Consider the following 22,538-nt stretch of genomic DNA (forward strand, 5'->3'; position numbering starts at 1 on the left):
CAGGCCGCTAGTCTAGGTGGCTCAGATCCAGCAAGGTTCTCCGTCTATTCTCACACAAAGTGTCTGCTCAGCACCACCAGAGAAGAGGCCATCATGAGCTCCAAAGTGTTTTTATTAGAATCTTTATATCATCTATTGCAATCAGTTAATCAGCTACAAGCACGTCTGTCTCTTCTCCCCAACCCGGGAAAAAGATGCAAGTGCTCATTCTGCTGCCCCACGTTCTTGGTGAAGCCTAAGGCAGAGGTTTCCCCCAGAAGCTACCGGCCTCCTCCTCCTCCAGGAATATAACTACAGAGCTAAGTACTGTCACTTCCCAGCAAGGAAATGGACCTGGCAGTTCTCAAGGTGGTAAGAGTTGGACCCATTTTATTGGGAGGGCACCCCTCCCTGGAATGAAAGCCACCGTGAGCTGGAACAGCCAGCCACTTGAGGACTACATGCCCAAGAACAGATGAGGAAGAGCTAGGAGAAGAGCCTCGGACTTTGTGAGGCTCATTCAGATTATTCTAGGCTGGGGAGATGAGGTGGGGTGCCCACTCTTGGACAACCAAAACAACAAAAGCCGGGGGGGGGGGAGAGTCACTCTCCTGCCATCCAAGCACCCTGCCCACATATAGGCACACTCCTTTCTCACAGGAAAGCAGCTTTTCCAGGCGATCACATTTCTGGGGGGGTGAAGCAGCAGAAGACACAGCAACCTGGGGGAAGCAGCAGCAGGGGTGCTGATACAGCCACATCTCAGGCCCTGGGCTGATGCGAAGAAGCCAATGCAAAGAAATGGGTTGCCACTCCCCCCTCCGTAAGATTAAAGGAGAGGAATGCCACGTAAAGGAGGGAGAAGGGGTGTGCTTCAGGGCCCCTCTCCAGTGGGTCTCTCTGGGGAAACATCTCCAGTTCCCAAAGAGTGTCAGGCACATAAGGTGATGGGAGGATTCAGGCCTTGGGCTGTCCAGCAGCCTGCTTGATGATAGGGGAGGCCCCGTCATTCATTTTGGCTTTGGGGTGACAGGTGAAGGAGGATTTGACAATGCCTTCTGGTCCCTCTCGCTCCCTGGCCACATCCGCTCTCCCCACAAGGGGGCTGTTCTACCATTGGCTCTGCCGCCATCCCTGAAAATGAAAGACGTCGCAGGTGGTTAGGATGGGGGACTACGCTAGGAGCCGAACGACGCCATTGTCCGAGCCCAAAAGAAGGTGGCACTTGGTAGGAAGGACGGCCAAGCTGGTTAAAGTTCCCCGAAAGTTCTCAGAGCTTAGCTTGGTGATGCTGGGAGACAGCGATTCCTGCAGGGAGTAGACGCTGATCTTGTTGGCCACAGTGCCAGACACCACCTCACTGCCGTAGAGGTCGAACGCGTGAATCGGCTCTGAAGCAGACTTGTAGCTCTGCAGTGGCTTCTGCTCCAGCTCCTTCCAAACTGTCAGTGAGTGGTCAGAGGAAGAGCTGATGAGCACATTATTCTCGGTGGCCTACGGGGAAATGAGAAAGCTCCACATAAGCGCAGAAGATCACATCCACACTGCCCCAAACACCTGTGCTATACCCAGGACCCCACGTGGCAGGGATTTCTCTTTAAATGCAAGATGGCGGGATTCAGACCTGCAAGATGATGTACCCTGCCCTAGGGGCAACTCTATGACTTAGCTTCCACCTATGGGTACCCTTATGGGGAAAAAAGTAGGATAAAAATCCAGCAAATAAATAAATAAGCTCAGTAATGAGTGACACTCTGCACACGCACCAAGACACTCTTCATTATTCACATCATATGCACTGAGCCCAAGCATTCCAGAAATGAGCTGTAGTGTTTCTACAGCCCTCTTTGCCACACCCCCAAGGAGGGACAGCACAGTCCAAATCAGCAGTGGGGTACTTATTGCTCCCCACAGTGCAGGAGGCAACCTGACTTCTCCAAGGCCACCCTCAGAGAAGCCACACAAGTCACAAACCTTCCCCTTCCCGCAATTCTAGTCAGAACTACAAGAGATCAACCCCCCCCTTTTAGTTAGGAAGCAAGCACATTCTGGCCACCCTTCCAAAGCCAGCAATCCAATGCCTGGATATGGGAGGGGCCTGCTAGGCAGGGATGCGGGGGGGGGGCCGTGCTCTGTGCCCAGGGGCCTCCAGTTAGCAGAGGAAGTGTAAGCAACTTTTGTTTGACTGGCACTGGGTGAAGGACATGGAAAGCCCATGATGCTCCCAGGGCAGGCAAACATGGACAAGGGTTACTCATTAGAATGGGGCCCCGAGGGCAGCCTGCCAGCATCAGGTGGAAAAAGACAGCACAGAACGCAATGCACGCACACACTGTTTCCCGCCACTTCAACCCCTCTCCCCCCAGCACAATGACCTTTGTTCTCCTCCCACGCCTAAGTATCCACTGGGTCACGGCACATCTTACTCCGGAAAAGCATGACACACCATTAAGTGGCAAATCCCTGGAGCTTCCGAGATTTCATGAGGCTTTGCTTGCATATTATCAACCTTCTGTCTGAACAAGAGCTAGAAATTCTTTGCTTTTGGTTTAAGTAAAAGCAGAAGAGGTTCTCAGGATTCCGAATTTTGTAATACCAGATTCCTCACCTGACACCCCCCCCCTCCACACAAGCCAGAAAGTTTCCCTAGTGCAAAGGGAGGGCTCGCTTGGGTCTTGCTCCCCCTGCTAGAAATGCTTCCCCACAATCACAGCAATGGCATCTTGACCCCTGTGTTCCCAGGGAAGAAGGACATTCAAATTGCCAGAGACCAACTCCAGCCTGGGGTGCGGATCTCACTGCTGTTTGTAGTGTGGCGAAGGGGGAAGAACAAATAAGTCCCGGAGCCCAAGAGGGATGGTGCGCCTTCAGAACCTGGCCTCTCATTCCAAGAATCACATGAACTAACTATAAAACTAAAGTGAGCCTCTCAATGAAAAAGGGTGGGAAGTGTCTCTGCCAAAATGTCTCCATCAGCCCTGTGGCTTAGACCAGGTGTGTCAAACTCATTTCCTATAGTGGGCCATTCATGGTGTCAGCTGGAAGGGACATCATTAAACAGGAAGTGATGTTGTTAAGCAGATGATGGCCAGAAATACGCACTTTGTTCTCACATAGAAACTCATTAGTGGCAAACAAAAAGAGAATGTGCAAATATTGACAATATTTTCAAGGCATGGGAAAGCCCAATTATCATGAAGGTCAGATAAAGTGTTTCCATGGGCCTTATCCAGCATGCAGGACTTATGTTTTACACCCCTGGCTTAGACATTAGTGGGTCTTGTTGCAAGGAAGGGCCAAGGCCCTGTACGGGAAGGGTGTTAGTTTAGACAAAGTGTGGGGCTGTCTTTTAGATGGAAGTAACTTGGAGAGGCTACAGGGAGAGAGGCATCTTCTTGAATGGTTTAACAGCCATTTAAGGTCACTTAAAGTTTTAATATTTAAATCCCAATTTGAGGTGAGGTGAGATCAGCAACCTAGAAAAAAAACTTATTTCCACTTTATTTCATTTATTTAAAAATGCCTCTGTCAACAGACCTCTGGCAGACCAGCCCCTTACCTTAATCTGTAGGATGTCTCCCTCATGTGCTGGCCATCCCCTTAGGATGAGTCCCGTCCTGGTGTCCAAGAGGACCATGAAGCCAGAGGAGAAGCCCACCACTACGCTCCGCCCACTGGGACTGACTGCCAGGCAACGGATGAGACCAGCATTTGCCCCATTGGCTAGTCGGAATTCATGCTGCAGAAGAGAAGAAACCGAAGATGGTTACAGCCAAAGGTCAGCATGACACCCCAGCCCGACCTTGTGCATCAGGCATCCAGCAACAGCAATTGGGTACCTGCAGCCCTGGCTTCCGGTGGTCGATGAAGCGTAGCACCGAGTCCGCACTGGCCACGCTGATGCTGCTGTAGGGGGGCGGCATGGCACTTACGGCTGTGATGGGTACTTTGCTGTCTGGGGCCTCAAAAGCGCGGATGAGTTTGCCTGCAAGAAGCACCAACCTATTCAGGGCATAACTAAAATCGTGCCTTGCAAAAAAAAGAACAGATGAGAAGGTAGGAGGAAGAACAGCACAATTTGTTTTTACATCTGGATGCATAACTCCTCTCCCTGCTCCAGCAGGTTTTCTTAGAAGGCTGGTTTCTAAGCCTAACCTAGGCACGCAATACAGGCCTGGCTTTGTGCTCCCGTCCACCACACTCTCCCGAGTCAAGACCTCTTCAGTGCCCAATTCCTTCATTTTCCGCAGGAGCTTATATATATGTGCATAATTCACTTGTGGAACTCACAGCCACAAGATGATGAAATAGTCATTGGCTTTGATGACTTGTTAAAAGGAAAGGTAGAATCAATGACATATACATTCAAGTACCATATACGGGGGTGGCTGGTTTTGGGGCTTATGGAGGTAGCTGGCTGGACACTGGAACCTCAACAGGGCTCTTTTTATATTCTCATTATATTAAAAACAAATATAGAGACCAAAAACAAGTTTGGTACTAAGAAAGTCAGAATGCTGCTCAGGGAGCAGAACAATTAAAGGTTTGGCAATGGTTGGCAACCTTCAGCCTCGAAAGGCTATGGTATAAGCCTACAGCACCTGGTATTCCCAGGCGGTCTCCCATCCAAGTACTAACCAGGCCTGACCCTGCTTAGCTTCCGAGATCAGACAAGATCAGGCATGTGCAGGGTAACAGTTGCTGCTCAGTGTGAAACCGATAAGATTATTTTTAACTCTTCAGGTTCCGGCACTAAATGGAAAAATGGTCCATTGCTAGCTCAGCTAACTCTGAAATATCTTTGAACCCATCACACTCTTACAATGTAACTTCTCCAAAATGAATACAAGGCTCAAATATTCAAGCTTGGGAAAAGTTACATTTTGTTTTAACAGGCTTCTATTTGTATCCACTAACAGTGCCTTCTCCAGAAATCCATCAATCATACCTGGCCACAGAAAAGGCAAGAGTCACTTCTACATAGATGTGAAAAACAGAAAAAGACAATTTTAAATCCCTTTGGCCTTTTCTGGTCGCTCTCACCAGCCAAGCTCAGAAAGTATCTTGCCAAGGTGCATATAAATGTGTAGTACAGATTCCTGGGATGTGGCATTCAGGATATTACAGCCCATGCAAACATAGAGATGAAAGGTTTTGGGAGATCTTCCTAGGGAGTGAGTTTGGATATTTTTTGTTTGGGGGGGGGGGGGGAGAGAAGAAAAATATTCCCAATGATCTGTGGGAACATGACAGAGGTTCATAACATTGTGAATTGCTGGAAAGAGAAGGGGAAAAAGTTCTATCCCTTCCATCAGTATTGATGACGCAAGGGATCTGCAACAGGAAGCAGTATCAGGATGCAGGTATCTTGTTGTCTTGAGTGCTCCCTCAGGCATCTGGTGGGCTACTGTGGGATACAGGAAGCCTGGACTAGATGGGCCTTTGGCCTGATCCAGCAAGGCTCTTCTTATGTTGTTATGAAGATTAGGGCCACCCAATGAAGTTGACCGAGGCCAGTTCAGGACTGAAAAAGAAGTCCTTCATACTACGCACAGACATTCACTTACAGAACTCGCCACCATCAAATATGGTAAAGGCTACTACTTTGGATGGATTTTTTAAAGGAATTAGACCAGTGGTTCTCAAATTGTGGGTCTAGGACACACCACTGGGTTATGACCCAATTTTTGGTAGGTCGAAAAACTGACAGGGCAAATTAGGCTGTGTGTATCAAGGGTTAAGCAAGCTGCTACTTGGGGGGGGGAGCATTGCTGCCCAATCACCATTACAGCCACACCTCTTGGCATTTATAAATCAGGCAGCAGCTTAGGGCCTCTAAAAGGTTTTAGAACCACTGGATTAGACAAAGCCTTTGACTCATCTTCCATGAACAATCACCACTATATTTAAATAGGAACTCCCACACCCCGAGGCACAGTTTTCTTCTCAGCTGGTATCCAGAGTTATATTGCCTCCAAAAATGGAGGCTGGACTTCAACTACCATGACTTGTATTCACTTTTACCAAACAAGTATTGGAAGAAAATGGAGCCAAGAGTCTGTAAGTTCCTGGAACAATTACACTCTCAGGTTAAGAGAGTAGGATCAGCTGATGGTTTTCTCACTATTTAGAAGAAGCCATGAGGGAAGGCAGAATCTGGAACAGGGCCTCAGCACCAAGGGAGAAGAAGTTACACCTTCCCTCCACACATTTACCAATCATCTCTGAGGCTCTTAACCCAACTTTTTCTACTTCATGCTTTATAGCAGCTGTGAAGGGATGGGGCAACTTCAACCATGGAAACAGTGCAAGGGGAAAGGGTGACACTCCCCTTCCCCAATCAAATTCACCTTCCTTGCATTTGTTAAGCAAAGAAACACATCGGCTATGGCCTGAGAAGTAGCAAATGTTCACCATCTCAACTAAGGCAGGTATTCCACTGAAGGATCAGTCACACCCCATTCAACATTTGAATTATAAATCTTGTTACAGTCTAAAATTAAGCCCGGAAGTTCAGTTAGATTATCTTTATGTTTGTCCTCACCCAAGAGAAACAGTTTGCACCTTTAATGCAAAGACAGACCCCCTCAACTCCTGCCCCAAGTTGTTTTGTAAATGACATCTCTTAACAGCTTCTCCTGGAGTAAGGGGAGCAACTTTTCTCATCACCCTCAAAGGATCCCCCTAAATTTCCCATTACTGATCCACCTTTCCAAATTGGTTACCAGGTTGTGTCTTTAGTGGTTTCATTCTGGTTCAGGATGGTAGCCACTGAGACAGTCTACGCTTGGGATCAGTTCTGGTTCACTGACAAAAAAAAACACACCTTGGAGCCTGGTGAGGGCTCAGTTGGGCTCCCCAATTATGTGTTCCAAATACAAGATGCATGCCTGCATACTGGAAATAATTTCATCCATAGTATCCAAAAAGATTCGGCACCCCAGACCCCTGTTCCCCAGCCATTCCACTGGGTAGACCCTGCAGAAAGGGGCTGTTTACTCCTTCAATTTCAGCTCCCTCCTCTGCCTTACCTATATAAGGATCCCAGATGTGAACTGTGCCATCACAACTGATGACATGCTGGGGCACTTCCAGAGTGCCCACATAGAAGACAGACTTCTTGTGCTGGGCATAGATCAGGCGGGGCTCTGTCTCATTGGTGCCGTCCCCACGATTGTAGAGAGGCCAGAGGCGAACCGTCTTGTCCTTGCTGCCGCTCATGAAGAAGTCCTCCCCGCTCAGAGGGGCCACACACTTGATGGCACCCATGTGGCCCACAAAACTCTGCAGCTTGATCTGGTGGAAGTGGAAGTGGGCGTCATGCTGGCTCACACCAATCTCATACTGCCAGTAGGCCAGCCAGTTGCCACACAGCAGGTGGGTGCTGCGCGGGAGAGCCTGCTTTAGGGCATTCTCCTGGCTGTTTCCTGAAAGGGAACAGAAGCTTCTGGGGCTACCAGAGACATCCTGTCGAACTTCTGTGGGGACCTGGATCCGATTGCCCACCAGCACACTCCCAAATGTCCCCGAGTGAGTGTCCTCACGAGGACTGGAGAAGGGGTCCACCCCCTGGGTGCCTTGCTCTGAGAAAGCCATGCCAAGCACAGGTTCCTGGGAGGCCAGGCTCTTGGGATTCACGCTCTCCAGGTAGAGACCTGCCAGTCGTCCAACCAGCACATGGTTTGGGACTATGGTGTGGATCACATCACCTGTAGGAAAGAGGGGGAAGATCCAATAACCAAAGCCACGCAGCTTTCAGTTTTCTCTTAGCCTGGTTATCACACATACACAATCCTGACTTACACCAAATCGGACTATTGGTTCTCCCAATTCCATAAGCTGACTGGCAGGGACTTGCCAAGGTCTTTCCCAGTCACACCTTTGGGTGCTTCCAAGCTTTGAACCTGGGACCTTCTGCATGTAAGACATGCACTCTACCACTGAGCCACAGCCCCACAGGCATCATCCAGAGGAACTAGCACACTGACCCCCCTCCCCCCAGTAAGGGGCACCATTTCATATTTGCTCTTCACAGCTTCCTTGGGAAAACTTCTCCAGTTAGCTGGAGAACTTCTCCAGTGCAGCAAACAGTTCATGGGCCAAAGACTGAATTGGTGTCAATTGAAGGGGATGACGGAACTTCTGTTCGTCTTGATAAAAGGTTCACACACAGCCAGGAGCACAGAAAACAGTGGAGGAATGAATTTGGCATTTGCAGAAGAAAAAAAAAAAAGACAGCCAAGTCGTACCTAGCAGGCAGGAGAAGGGCACAAAGGTGGTGTAAGCCATCTCCGGGTTGAAAACCTTCTGCAGCTCCACAAAGGCAGACGGGTCCGGAGGCAGCAACAGGTCTGGTGTTAGACCCTGAGCAGGAAGCAAGCTGGTTACAGAGATACCTCTACTACGCTGGAGTAGGTGGGGTCAACTTAAGAGTTGCTGGCATCCACATGCCCCCCCCCCCCCGCCTTCAAGAGCAGAAGGTTACATTTTAAAAGATGTGGCTGTGCCCATGTATTAAATCCTGCTAAATCTACTTACAACACAATCCTATGCATGTCTACTCAGAGGCAAGTCCTGTTGCGTTCAGTGGGACTTACTCCCATGTAAGTGGGTATGGGATTGTAGCCTTAAATTCTTCCCCCGCAACTTGCTCAAAAACAAAGAAGTCCCACCCAGCACGCTGAAGACCACCCCAAGTTTTTCCTTGGACTTCCTTGGTCACCACTACCAGAACTCCCAGTGATCCACAGATAGGGATGTGGTGGGGGGGGAAGTAAGATTTTGCTGTATCTCGGTCCCACAGAAGGCAGATTGTTCTCTCGAGCCTTGTAACCTGGGGAAGCTGCAGATGCTTGCCGTACAGGAAGCAAAGACAGGACAGACCAGCCCCTACCTACCAGGCTCAAGGGGCACCAGAGTCACTGGCCCCTGCCGTTAAGCCTCTAGAGCTGTGGTTCTCACATGTTTAGCACCGGGACCCACTTTTTAGAATGAGAATCTGTTTGGACCCGCCGGAAATGATGTCATGACCGGAAGTGACATCATCAAACGGGAAAAAATTTTTGCAATCCCAGGCTGCAATTCTACCCACACTTGCCCAGTAGTAAGTTTCATTGACTATTGTGAAAACAAATCTGTGGCACTTCCCCAAATGCAGTCACAGACCATCAAGTCTAACATATTAAAAATAAAATATTGACATGAATGGGGACCCACCTGAAATAGGCTTGCAACCCACCTAGTGGGTCCCGACCCACGGTTTGAGAAACACTGCTCTAGAGGCATGGGGAAGGAAGCCCCGTCTCCCAACCTCCATCCACTCACCTGCTCCAGCAGTGGCGGTGACAATGAAAATGTCTCAAAGAACATACTGAGAGTGTCGCTCAGGTGTTGCTGCACCATCTCGGATCCGATCCGCAAACAAACCAGTGCCACAAGGCTGATGGTCTTGAGGCACAAGGCGACCCGGGCCTGGACCCCGCTGGGGAAACTGGGAAGAGGATGTGACATCAGCCAGCTGGCTCGCCCTCCAGGCACCCAGAGCCCCCAACCCCACACTGATCAGCCTCCACTGTATCCACACTGGAATCACAATGTGGGCACTTGCCCAAGCAGCCCCCAGGCGAGAAATGCTCGTGCTGGTCATTGACTTCCAAGTGAACAGTTCAGAGCCAGGAAACCTGAAAGATGACACCAGTTCCTCCCAGGTGAGCAACATTCCCCCACCTGATGACATAGCTAGCACTGAAGGCTCCTGAGTGTTCACCAAGAGTCCTGCTCCTTGGAGACCAGGAGGATTTGCAAGAAGTGTCAGCTATGCCTTACTGCCACCAGCATGAAAAACCCAACAAAGAAGAGAAAAGGCCTACTACTCCTTTTACCTGCAGTGAGCTTGGGAAGGGAGGGAGTCAGGGAAGGGAATTTTCTGCCCTTTCCACTGGAGTTTTGCAGAAAACACTGTTGGCATTTTTGCAGAAGTCCTACATGCACAAGAGGAAGCACTTCTCTTTCTCTTCCCTGCCCCTTCTCCATAGAGGAGCAGACAAGCAGCTTCTCTCCCTTCCCCACAGGATTTTACAAGAAGCAGTAGTACAATCTGCAAGAGCCCAGAAGAAAGGGCAAACACCCCTTTCTCCAGGTTCTCTGCACAGTTTTCTCCAGGTTCTCTGCACAAAACTGAAAGAACAAAGGGGTGAATGGTGACAGAAGAATGAGCCTGGCTAGGAAGCCAAAACAACAGTTGTGGATTCCTGGTGTGCAAGCCTGTCCACTCACTCAGGTCATCTCTGTGTCCTGTGAGGAAGTCCAGAACCAGGGGACATCCACTAAAATTGAGTGTTGGGAGAGTTAGAACAGACGAGAGAAAATATTTCTTTACTCAGCGTGTGGTTGGTCTGTGGAACTCCTTGCCACAGTATGTGGTGACAGCATCTGGCCTGGATGCCTTTAAAAGGGGATTGGACAAGTTTCTGGAGGAAAAATCCATTACAGGGTACAAGCCATGATGTGTATGCGCAACCTCCTGATTTTAGAAATGGGTTATGTCAGAATGCCAGATGCAAGGGAGGGCACCAGGATGAGGTCTCTTGTTATCTGGTGTGCTCCCTGGGGCATTTGGTGGGCCGCTGTGAGATACAGGAAGCTGGACTAGATGGGCCTATGGCCTGATCCAGTGGGGCTGTTCTTATGTTCTTATGTTCACACCATCAGAAGTTTGGTTGGTGGGAACACAAGAAAGTGTCTTCTCCATAGAGGTACGCCAGAACCGCCTGCCACAGGAGATTTCCCCAATCCCTCCCAGATGGCATTTCAACACCAGATAACCCAATTTTGACGAGCCTGGGGAGACCGATTGATTATTGCATTCTCTCAGTTTTTCTCTCTTTTCCAGTTTCAGACTGTGTTGCGGCTTGGATGCTGCTATATGCGACAGAAAGGCAGAGCATAAATATTTTGAAGAAATCAATGACATACAATGTCATTGCCAGGGTGCTCAGCAGAGCTGCACACCTGGAGACATGCCCAAGTGCGGGCAGCAACCCTAGACCAGATCTCTCTCACAGAGCCATGTTCAGAAAATATCATTTCAAGGGCAGGACAAAGAGGCAATGTTACTCATCTCAAATGTACCTGGTGGTTGAGGAGGTGAGGAAGCCCAGAACAGGCAGCAGGACCTCCTGGCTGATTTTGGGGAGGATGTCCATGAGGGTGGTGTCTGAGAGGTACACAATAATCTTCTGCGTCAGAGTCACTGCAGCCAGAAGTCCCGCTTCTTTGCGGCTATTGAGCCGACCAGCACCTGCTCCACTACCAGGGGCCACCTGGAGCAGAGAAAGAAGTCCTAGTTCAATTCTCTCTTCTCCCACCCCCTATGAGATAGGACAGAATAAAAGTCCATTATAAGCCACACCCACAGCGCCGTTGGCCAAAGAACCCCAAGCAAAGATGGCAGACTGGGGCCATCTCTGGTTGCACTGAGGGACGGTCCTGCCATGTTTTGCAGATTAACAGTGAACACCCACCTTACTTACAGTCTCTCTCTTTGAGTCTTGAGGGTCTTGACTGCAGAGTTGCAGCCAAGTGGCCTAAACTACCTGCACTGGTCTGAAGAGTAGGGGAACACTGACCCATTTTGCCCTTGGGGCAGTTCAAGAAGCACCCACGGGTGCAATTCTTCCTTGATATTTCTAAGGTCTTCAGCATTTCTAGTATGAAAATTCTCCCCCCCCCCCCCCACACACAAGCAAGCCCTTGTTATTTCTGCTTTACAGATGGCCCTCAGAGCCCAAGGTTTGTTCAGGGCCAGCCTGTTTTCTGAGCTCCAGAACAACAGACCCAGCTGCCTCAGTTAGGACTCTGCCTCTGTCTGGACTCCAGTAACTCCTTTAGTATCAACTGGCTGAGAAGGTCAACCCAAGGGCAACGCAGTTTCCCAAAGGCCTTGTCAGCAAGGTGCCCCACTTTTAATATAAACCTGCACTCAACCACCAGACACTGTTCTTGAGAGGACAAGTCCTGTGGACAGCCACTTCAGTTTAACAAACCTTTAATACTTTAACTCCTGTTTTGCAAGGAGGAGTAGAGTCCTTCAGAAGAAGTCCTGCATTCTTATTCCTGAACAGTGTTGTTGCCAACATGGGCACTGCCCAGGGCAAGTGTCACCTCCCATGCCATGTGACACCCACCCCTCGCTCACCTGGAGTGACAAGCAACACCCGAAAGTGGTACAGCAGTGATGTGATGACATCATTGCATGCACCAACAAATTACTTCTGGGGTGGCCACTTCTGGTCATTTAGAGTCTGGGGGTTGGGGGGCCCTAGTTGTCACTAAATGTGGAACGGGCCTCCACTCGGTGGGGACTCGGGTGGCATGTCTGTCACCTCCCAGCACTTTGTTCTTTCTGAGAATACCTCATTCCACATTTGAAAGACTATCTACTTCCTCCCTGACTTCTATGAATGACATGAGGGAAGGCAAGGAACAGGAGGGAATGTACCTGCACATACAGTCCTGCACACTGTTCAGAAAGCACACAGCCCCCCCCCCCCCAGCAGAAGACCTATTTGCACTCCAGAGCAACATGAGTCAGTCTCTCTTTTTACAGAAGCTGCTGAGACACATCCAGAGGAGGAACTGAAACTCTTCAACTGGTCTCCCAGACACACAACTGAGACTCGGTCTCTGAGGGGACTCAGAACGCAGGCAGGGGGGAAGGGCAAGCTGGATAGCCTGCTTGATTCTCCCTCGCCATCTTTTCCACCAGGAATGCAAATGGGGTCATGTGGGGAGTATGATTCTTGGCTAGCCTGATTTGGGGGCAGGGAAAAGAGAACTGGGAAAGAGCAATAAGCCTCCTTCAGGGGACAACAGGGTGGTTACTACTATTCAATATGCATTTTGTATATATTCCATGTTAGAGCAACTGATGGAGGCCCATCTAGCTACAAAAGGTTCTTTTTCCTAAGATTTTCTGAGCCTTCTTAGGCCACAGTGTGAGCCCTGGAGGACTGTAAATACTTTGTGCCTTTTTCTTTCTTCCTTTTTTTTAAATCCACACCAAATGCCATGCCAAGAGGAGCCAAATCATGTGATTTGAATGTGCCTGCACTTACTTATCTTGCTCTTGCTAGTCACAAGCTGCTCAGCAGAGTCCTTCCCTGCTCAGTGCCCTGCTCTGCAGAGTTCACCAAGTATTTGAGCACACTGTGCAGCTATGAGGACTAGACGCTTGGGAGGCTGGGAGGGGCGGGTGTATTAAACAAAACAACAAAAGCTAAGGCACTACACGCTGGACTGGATACCAAGCTTCACCTTTGCACAGGGCAGTTACAGCAGCAATAAACATACACTGCCCAGGAACAGCCTTGGGAGCAGTGGGCAGACAGCAGACCCAAGAACATGGAGCACAGCCTAGAAAAGAAAGGTTGAGGAGGGCCAGTCCTCCAGAAGTCCTTGCAGGCTGCACTGCCAGCTCCCCCACTCGGGACAGATGAGATACTGACCAGATAGCTGATGTAGGGCAGATAGAGGTAGGTGAGGACAGGCTCTCCATACAGGTAGGCAATGTGCAGGAGGCAAGCCAAAACTGGCTTGGACACCACATCCCCCACCACCAGCCGCTTCTGATAGATGTTTCCAGCATGCAGAGGGCTGTTTTCTTCTGCTTCAGCCACAAACTGCTGCCTGCTGGGACCTGCAGGGAAGAAATGGCAGCATGGGTGGGAGAAAGGCCTCCTCTTCCCTCCCCTTCTCCAATGTACAAGGCTTGACCCAGCCTGGCATTTCCACCCATAGCCAGTTCTCCCCCCTCCCACCTCCCCAAAGAAACAGATGGACACTCCTATTATTACCAACATAGCAAGAGGTAAGCAGCCTGAGAAGGTTCCTGGCCACGTAGCGGGAGGTTGTGGTGGGGCCCAGCTTGGCGGACAGCCACCTCACCATCTTGCAGGCTGTGTCTGGAAGACAAGAGAGGCCAAGGAAATGATAAGCAGGCACGCCAGGCACACCCCAGCAGAGGCTCATTCTCTGTTCTGGGTTTCATCCTTACTTTTGCCCCACCATCACTGCCCAGTCTCCTTTCCTCTGGTAGGGGACAGAAGCACATGTACTGTAGGGTAGGGGTAGGGGACAGAAGCACATGTACCCACAACTACTGTAGTGTGGGAACTGCAGGCAGTCACCAGAAAGACACCTGGTCCCTGGTAAACTCCACTCATTTCTTTCCCTACAGTCTGAACCATCTGCTGTATCAGACATTCCACAACATAATTACTTGCTGTTACATAAGTGGGATCTGGAGTCCAGCATCATACCGTCTCTATATGGTACTTTGCAAAACAGTGAAAAAGGCTCTGCCCCAAGAGACTTACAGATGACTTATTCAACCTAATTCAACCTGGCAGGACAAAGTTCCAAACAACACAGTCCTGGAACGAGCTGGAATCCCTAGCATGTATGCACTGCTGAAACAGAGACGCCTGCATTGGCTTGGTCATGTCGTGAGAATGGATGATGGCCGGATCCCAAAGGATCTCCTCTATGATGAACTCGTGCAAGGAAAGTGCCCTACAGGTAGACCACAGCTGCAATACAAGGACATCTGCAAGAGGGATCTGAAGGCCTTAGGAGTGGACCTCAACAAGTGGGAAACCCTGGCCTCTGAGCGGCCCGCTTGGAGGCAGGCTGTGCAGCATGGCCTTTCCCAGTTTGAAGAGACACTTTGCCAACAGTCTGAGGCTAAGAGGCAAAGAAGGAAGGCCCATAGCCAGGGAGACAGACCAGGGACAGACTGCACTTGCTCCCGGTGTGGAAGGGATTGTCACTCCCGGATTGGCCTTTTCAGCCACACTAGACGCTGTGCCAGAACCACCTTTCAGAGCGCGATACCATAGTCTTTTGAGACTGAAGGTTGCCAATAAAAATACAAAATTCAACCTAATCTATTACAGGGGATAATTATGCACAGGCTGGATAAAGGGAAGTACTTTTCCCTCTTGCACAACACCAGAACCAGGGGACATCCACTAAAACTGAGTGGTGGGGAAGTTAGAACTGACGAAAGGAAATATTTATTTAGCCAGCACATAATTAATCTGTGGAACTCCTTGCCACAGGATGTGGTGACGGCACCCGGCCTAGATGCCTTTCAATGGGGATTGGACAGCTTCATGGAGGAATAGTCCATTGCAGGTTATAAACCATTCTCGCCCTATGCAACTTCCAGGTTTCAGAGGCAGCCTATCTCCGAATGCCAGATGCAAGGGATTCTTGAGTGTTCCCTGAGGCACCTGATGGGCCACTGTGAGAAATAGGGAGCCAGACTAGATGGGCCCTTGGCCTGATCCAGCAGGGCTCTTCTTATGTTCTTATGATAAGCATACCCTTCAGAGACTGACTCCCATTGCTGCGTGAGCTCTTGAGAGGAACAGCGAGGCACAGCTGGGGCATATTGAACTGACCCATTTCCTATCCTCAGTCTGCTTCAGACACGCAAGAAAGCAAGAGATCATGACTGTTTGGCTGCACTAAATCAGCAAGTGCCACAGCAGCCTCAATCTTCAGCCAAATCCTCAGGATCCATCTCTCAGCCTTTTCTTACCTCTTTTTGAGCAACTGTTACCCTGCACATGCCTGATCTCGTCTGATCTCGGAAGCTAAGCAGGGTCAGGCCTGGTTAGTACTTGGATGGGAGACCGCCTGGGAATACCGGGTGCTGTACTTATACCATAGTCTTTCGAGACCGAAGGTTGCCAACCAAAGGGGGAGAAAGTTATCCCAGAACACTCTTGCACTCTACTCACCAAGTAGAGTTATATATCATTCAGTGTGTAATTTCATGCAGAATGCAATGAAACAAACCACATTTACGAGTAAATATCTCTATTCCATCAAAAACCAGCAAGGGGAGAGTAATGGTGCATCACCATGCAGATGCCCGATCTCGTCTGATCTTGGAAGCTAAGCAGGGTCAGGCCTGGTTAGTACTTGGATGGGAGACCGCCTGGGAATACCGGGTGCTGTAGGCTTATACCATAGTCTTTCGAGACTGAAGGTTGCCAACCTATGTCCATGAGGCTGACTGAGGTAGTCATCTCAGGCAGTGAAGGGGGGGGCAGGGAAACACCCACTGCTCTTCCACCTGCTTTCCTGATTTGAAAGGAAAGAGGGAAATGGAGAAGAAGAAGTGCACAGGAGACACCTTCGCCCACCACCCACCTCATCTCCACACTTCCCCCTCCTCCACCGTTCCCATCTTCCTTTCTAAATCCCAGGAGTGAGAGGAGAATATGTGATGGTTGTCGTAATGCTGGGTGAGAAGGTTGGCACTTGGCACAGTATCAGGCACTCCGCAGGGAAGGTGGTGTTCGGCCAAGAGACCTTGGGGTGACCCTGTCTCAACTCATTTCTTACAGATTCTTTTAATGGTCTAGGGGGAGGCTTATTGAACAACAGGATCTAGAACAGGGGTGTCAAACATAAGGCCTGCAGGCCATATGCAACTCATGGAAGCTCTTTATCAGGCCCACATGATAGCTGGGTCCTTCCAGCACCACCGTTAGTTGCTGAGCTGCCAAGTGACACCTCAACAGAAGCAACACTGCCAAAAGGGTGGCAAGTGTGATGATTGGGCTCTCCCATATCTTGAAAATATGATCAAGATTGGCATATTTTCTCTGCTATCATTTGCAGCTAATGAATTTTCTAAGTGAGAAAAAGTGCTTATTTCTGGCCAGCACCTGCTTAATGATGTCACTTCTTGCTGAATGACATCACTTCCAGCCCTCGACAGGTGCCATGAATGTTATTCGGCCCAATGTATGAAATTAGTTTTGACACCCCTGGTTTAGAGCAAGGCCTGTACAATATCTAACCTGCTTGGCTTTCCCACAGCTTCTTCCAGGAAAACCACCAGGAAAAGGGGGGGGGGGAGGCCAAACAAGGCTGGCAACTCACAAGCAGCGTAGGACAGAGCGGGAGCAACACTTTCAGCCAATTAATACCGAGTACCCTTGTTTATTTTTTGATGAGCAAGACCATTTGTCTAACCCTGCAAAATGAGATTTCCCAAACTCAAAATCTTGGATTCAGGTTTCACAAAGTTTTGGTGCAAAGCTTGGGGTTTGCACAGGACATTAAATGTTCCATGGTGGGGGGTGGGGGCTTACCCAGTAGGATGGTCTGCTCCTTGTCTCCATCCTGGACAGTCAAGTCCTGCTCAGGCCCCTCATCTCGCTCCTCCTGGTCCGGTTCTGCTTCTCCTTCTGCCAGGCTGGTGTCTTCACTGATGGCCAGAGACAGTGTGGGCTCATCAGTGACCAAGGTGGTGTCATCATGCTCTTCCTCCCCATCTCCTCTCTCGCCCTCCTCCTCTTCCTCCTCCTGCTGCTCTTCCTCCCCCTCCTCCTCCTCTTCCTCCTCCTCACTGTGCTTCAGATCTTGGATGCTGTCCAGAGACTTGAGGCTGGTCTTCTCCTTCTGGGACTCCCCGTTGGTGGCCAGCCGCTCCTCGCCCAGGGACACTTCGCTGGCACTGCTCTTGTCACTCAGGCGGCCCAGGCTCAGCGACTCCGGCTCCTGCAGGGTCTCAGCCATGTAGAGGCCATTCTGGAAGTCTTCGCTCTCTGGCAAATAGGCCTGGTCATGTAAGCTGACTCCAGACATGTAGTCCAGGAGCTCCAGAGCTGCTGAACCCCGTTCTGAGTCAGTTTTGATCTCATCCCCAAAGGAGCAAGACACAGGGCTTCCCCCACCGCTCTCCTCGTCCTCAGCACCTCCCAGCAGTAGGGCCTTGTTTTCTTCCTGGGCAGACCCTTCCACACCCACCAGGATCTGTAGAATGTGGGGCAGCAAGTTGGAGAGGAACAGTTGGAGTCCCAGACGCACCATCAGCTGGGCCACAAAGCAGTCGGTGTACAGGTAGAAGCGGCCATGCAGACAGTGGGGATTCTCGTAAGCACCAATCAAGAGCTTCAGCAAGTACTTGTTGGAGTTCTTGGGGCCCAAGGCCTTGGCAATGGGCTCAAAGAGGTACCAGGCAGCGTGGATGGCAGTCCTCTCTTCCGACATCAACGCCAGGACAAAGGGGAGCAAGATCTCCAGGCCCTCAGGAGTGATGTCACTCAGCACTCTCTCCAGCTGCTGCCAGAGTTGGAAGACCAGCTCGCGGCCTTGTCGTTCGTCTTCTGCCTTCTTGGACAAGTAGGTGGAAATGAACTTGTGCAGAGATGGGAAGTAGGGCGGGAAGGGGAGGATCCCACTGAAAGGGCTCAGCAGCTGGGAGGGGCACGGCGGCGGCAGCCCTTGCCAGATGGGCTCATAGTCAAACAGCTGGACCCTGCCGGAGACCTCCTGGCCCTTCCAAAGCTGGGAATCCAAAACTCTCAGCCGCAGTAATTTTTCCAGGAAATGCAGGAGGGGGGCTGGGATCTCCTTGGGATGATATCGGCAAAGCCTCCGGGCAGCCTGGAAGCGCTCTGGCAGGGTTGACCCCAGCTTCAATGCGCGCAGCTTGGAAGCAAAGACAATTTCGGTCACCAGGACCCCCAAGGCCTGCATGTCCCTTTGGAAGAGGTCCGAGAGGCCCACAGGCATTTTTGACCGTGGATGCTCCAGCTGGCCCACTTCCCCGTACAACCCCTTCAGGAGAAAAGTGTCCAGCTTCTCCAGTTCCTCCAAGGCCTGGAGAAGATTGCAGCCCTCGGGGATGATGATCTTGGCCTCACCCGCTTCCACCTGCTCCGCTGTAACAGAGGTCTTGGTCCTCCGGCCAAGAGGCTTGCTGTCCGCAGGAATCCCAGCATGCAAAGTTCCAGTAGGACCAGACAGCTCCAGGCCTCTGCCTGCAGTGGGCAAAGACTCCAAGGCCTCGGCTCCCTGCTCCACCTCCTCTTCCACACCGGCCCCAAATCTCCCAGCAGACCACACACCTTCACAGGGTGCAGCCTCCAAGACAAGTCCACCTGTCCCATCAGCCACCTGGTGGCCCTTCGAGTCCTCCAAGACTCTCATCTCCCGGACAGTTGGGATAAGAGGCCTGGTAACAAATGGTGCTTCCGCCGGAAGAAGTGCAGGGCCCACCAAGCGCTTGGGGTGGGGCTGGTCAAAGAGCTGCACCACCCCGTAGCTGGTGAGGTGAGTGTGGTTGTCCACCAGGTGGAGGCAGACGTTCTTCTCCTTGACAGCCTCCTTGCCCGATAGCTTGTAGCCAAAGGTGAGGTCGATCCAGTGGTGAAGCTCCTGTGACACCTCCCAGCTCTCTAGCAGAGCCCAATGGGCAGCAATGAACTCCTCACTGGAGCCGTACCAAGGTGGCACCTCTAGATCCGGCATGTCCGGGTGGATGGATTTGAAGATGGTGGGGTCTGTGTAGAATTCAGGGATGCATTCATCCGGGGTCCAGCCTTGCATGCGCTCCATGTTCGCCGGGTACTCATTGGGCTCCCACTGAGACCTCACATGAGAGCACAGCACTGCCTTGGGAGTCCGTCGGGCAGTGTAGACATAATAGGTGATGTCAGAGAGAACATCGGAGATGTGGTGAGGCACGTGGGGCTGCTCCCCTCCCAGACCCCCTCCAGCCACAAAGGCCTGCTTGGTCATCTCGTAGGTGAAATCCAGCTGCTTGTCACCCTTGTTGAGGCGGAATTTGGACTTCCGCAGATCCCGGAACTTGCCATTTCTGGTGGTGAAATCCACCACCCAAGGGAGAACAGGGTGATAATTGGGGTCTCCCATCCGCCGCCCTGCCAAGCGATTCAGATGCATAAGATAATCAAAGTTGCTGATACGGCCATTCACCCAGTCTAGTACAAGGCTGCCAAGATCCTCCCGGAGCTCTCGTCCTGCTGCTGGCCTCTCCACTGCTCTGCGTCCCATGGCAGCCCGGCCCTCCTCAGCATCACCCGCTGCCGCTGCCTCCAGCTCCTCCGGCATGTCCTCATACCCCCCAAGCTGAACTCTGAGTCGAGCGCACAGCTTTTCATCCACAACCACTTCGCGTAATGAGAAAGCGCCACATGCCAGTCCAGCTTGGTGGCAAACACGCATGGCCTCCAGGACCTGGAAGATGACGAAGAGGAGTTTGGCGTGGCTGTTGGTGAGCTTGGCAGGGCTGAAGGTGACAATGTCGTGCAGGCAGTATTGCACATATGGGAAGACGACATAGAGCATCTGCGGCGACTCCAGCAGCACTTCCGCTGGAAGGATGCTGGAGCAGCGCAGGGGAGCCTTGCTGGATAAGCCCCCTTCTTTGGCCGGAGAGGTGCAAGGCACACCTCTTCCCACCTGGAGGAAAGGGCAGTTGTAGACCTTCTGCAGGGCACTACGAAGTACATCCAAGGCTGGGAGGGTGGGCGGGGCATGGGCATGGCAGTATGGCTGGACGTATAAATGGTGCGCTTGGCTCCACAGGTTCCGGTAGTTCTGGGAAGCCACGTTCCGCATGAAGCCGTGGAGTGTTTCCAGTCCCTCCTTGTGATCACTCTGCGTGCCATGGGTCACAGCCAGAGGATAGCGCAGTCGGTCTTTCCGCAGCCCATGGATTTCTACCCTGGTCCAGCCAGCAGGCAGTTTTTGCACTGAGTGCTGGAGGCAAGTGCGCACCTCCACTTCACTGAGGCCCTCCGGACGCGGGCACAGGCTGGGCAGCACTCCCCGCTCCTTTAGGCTCACCAGCCACTTGGTGGGCACCAAAGCCACAACATGGGATCTCTCCGCAGCGGCAGCCAGCTGGCTGCGGTCAATGTTCAAGTCCTTCTCCACGTGCTTCAGGAGGTAATCCATTGCTATGGGGGCACCACACCATTCCCTGGGAAAAAGAAACAGCCACAGATCACCTAGGGCAAATTCAGGGTACAGGCCAACACGCAACCCTCCCCCCCCCTTGTGCCCTGGACCTTCCTTTCTACCCTTTAACCAAACCCATCTGTTCAGAATGCTCACGGACAATCCATTTGGTGAGCATGCTCCAATGTCATACCAGCGCATCAAAAGCACTAAATAGGGCACTTGGCATAGAAACCAGGGCCTTTCAATTCTGCAAGAAGTTTCTAGTCCTCATGGTCAGGAACAGAGACTTCTGTTGTAGAAAGGCAAATTATAAGAAAATTAAAAATAAACTCTGAACACCCAATAGGCCAAGAAGCAACTTCTCAAATTCTTAGCTTATACACAAAGAAGTCCCCGTCCCGTCCCCCCCATGACCTGGAAATGCTCCCACCAGATGGCGGAGGCATATAGAAAACTGCCTTCTCTGCCTCAGCCTGAGTTAGTCTCCTGGTCTCTGAAGCTCAGCCTTGCCTCTCCTGACCGGCAGCAGCTCTCCAGGCCATGATCCCTTCAGGATCCCTCCTGGGTACAAAGCCTGGGACCTTCTCCCTGCAAAAAGCAGGTCCCTCAAAGTCTTGTATTCTGCTGGCCTTAGTTGTGTCAGCTCAGTTGGAGAAGAGAGCACCTCTCTGTGTACCCTAACTTCTTTGCACCCCATCACCTGCAAATCTCAGGGCTAAATTCAGGCCAATCAATTCAGGTTGGACCTCCATCAAAGAACTGGCACTACCAGGGTGGGGCTTCAGCAGATGCTTCTCCTCCAGGGAGGACTGCCAAAGGGGCTAAGGGCTGTTCGGTGCTGCCTCCCCAGAGCAGGGACCTGCAGTGGGTGGCGAGGCAGGTGAGGCAGTGACTCCCCACCAGAGTCCTTTGAAAAGCCACACCACCATGGGAGGTGCTCAAGTGTTCACAATCCATGCACAAAGTGGGTGGGGAGGCACTGCCTCACCTGCCTCCCCACCCACCACACATTCCTGCCCCAGAGGTTATTCTGCCCTGTCAGCCCCTTCCCCTCACAGCCTTGGGGCTGGGCAGTTAGAGCCCAGTCCTATGCATGTCTACTCAGAAGTAAGTACCACTTAGCCAAGGGGGCTTACTCCCAGGTAAGTGTGGCTAGGACTGCAGCCTCAAAACCCGATCCTATGCATGTCTACTCACAAGTAAGTACCATTATAGCCAATGGGGCTTACTCCCAGGTAAGTGCGGACGGGATTGCAGCCCCGATCAGCTACAGTCATCCCCGGGCAGGGAAAGGGACGCCAGCGGGGCAGACCGGTCAAGGGGCTCACCCCCACCCAGCACAACTCCTCCTGCAGCCGGGGGCAGAAAGCCACTCTGCACATGCTCAGAGGCACTGTGCCCCCGGGGCTGCAAAGAGACCTGCCTGCGCTCGCAGCATCACCACCCACCGCTGGTGCTGGACGCGGCTCTCAGCCCTGCAGGAGCACCGGGAGGCGGCGGGAGCCCGGGCTGCTCCGGTCCCGGCCATGTTGGGTCAGCTGATGCTCCGATCACGTGGAGGCGCCGCCGCTTCCCGGGAAAGACACAAACTCCACGTGGCCCGCCGAGGTAGGAGGCTGCGCAGGGAGGGCGGGAGGCGCCGTGGCCCCGGCCCCTCCTCCTCCTCCTCCGTGTGAAAAAGAAAAGCACTCTGCACGTGCTCAGGAGCTCCTTTCTTCCCCTCTAGTCTGAGTCCCAGAGTTGGAACTATTTCTTCACCCAGCGTG

The 22,538-nt window shown here is 51.6% G+C and overlaps 1 protein-coding gene and 2 pseudogenes across 1 annotated transcript; 1 reads left to right on the top strand and 2 right to left on the bottom strand.

Annotated features, from left to right (window-relative positions):
• Nucleotides 1-94: 94 nt before the first annotated feature.
• On the bottom strand, nt 95-22,301 carry WDR81 (WD repeat domain 81). Its single transcript, XM_066636326.1, has 11 exons — nt 22,221-22,301; nt 17,151-20,791; nt 13,833-13,940; nt 13,485-13,675; nt 11,110-11,300; nt 9,304-9,469; nt 8,229-8,343; nt 7,011-7,688; nt 3,819-3,964; nt 3,539-3,718; nt 95-1,473 (listed from the first exon to the last, which is right to left on the bottom strand). Exons 1-11 carry the CDS (start codon nt 22,298-22,300, stop codon nt 1,153-1,155), a joined length of 5,817 nt encoding a protein of 1,938 aa, XP_066492423.1. The 5' UTR covers nt 22,301; the 3' UTR covers nt 95-1,152.
• On the bottom strand, nt 4,569-4,685 carry LOC136659709 (5S ribosomal RNA; annotated as a pseudogene).
• On the top strand, nt 15,590-15,706 carry LOC136659569 (5S ribosomal RNA; annotated as a pseudogene).
• Nucleotides 22,302-22,538: the final 237 nt, after the last annotated feature.

This window comes from Tiliqua scincoides, chromosome 8, assembly GCF_035046505.1.
Source record: "Tiliqua scincoides isolate rTilSci1 chromosome 8, rTilSci1.hap2, whole genome shotgun sequence".
Lineage (NCBI taxonomy): Eukaryota > Metazoa > Chordata > Lepidosauria > Squamata > Scincidae > Tiliqua > Tiliqua scincoides.

Bases quoted from the DNA above. Each gene is read 5' to 3' on its own strand.
- WDR81 (XM_066636326.1), bottom strand. From the start codon at position 22,300: ATGGCCGGGACCGGAGCAGCCCGGGCTCCCGCCGCCTCCCGGTGCTCC. The intron at 11,301-13,484 runs GTCAGTATCTCA...TCTCTGCTCCAG, and splicing joins TGCCCTACATCAGCTATCTG to GTGGCCCCTGGTAGTGGAGC. The intron at 9,470-11,109 runs GTACATTTGAGA...TCCTCTTCCCAG, and splicing joins CTCACCTCCTCAACCACCAG to TTTCCCCAGCGGGGTCCAGG.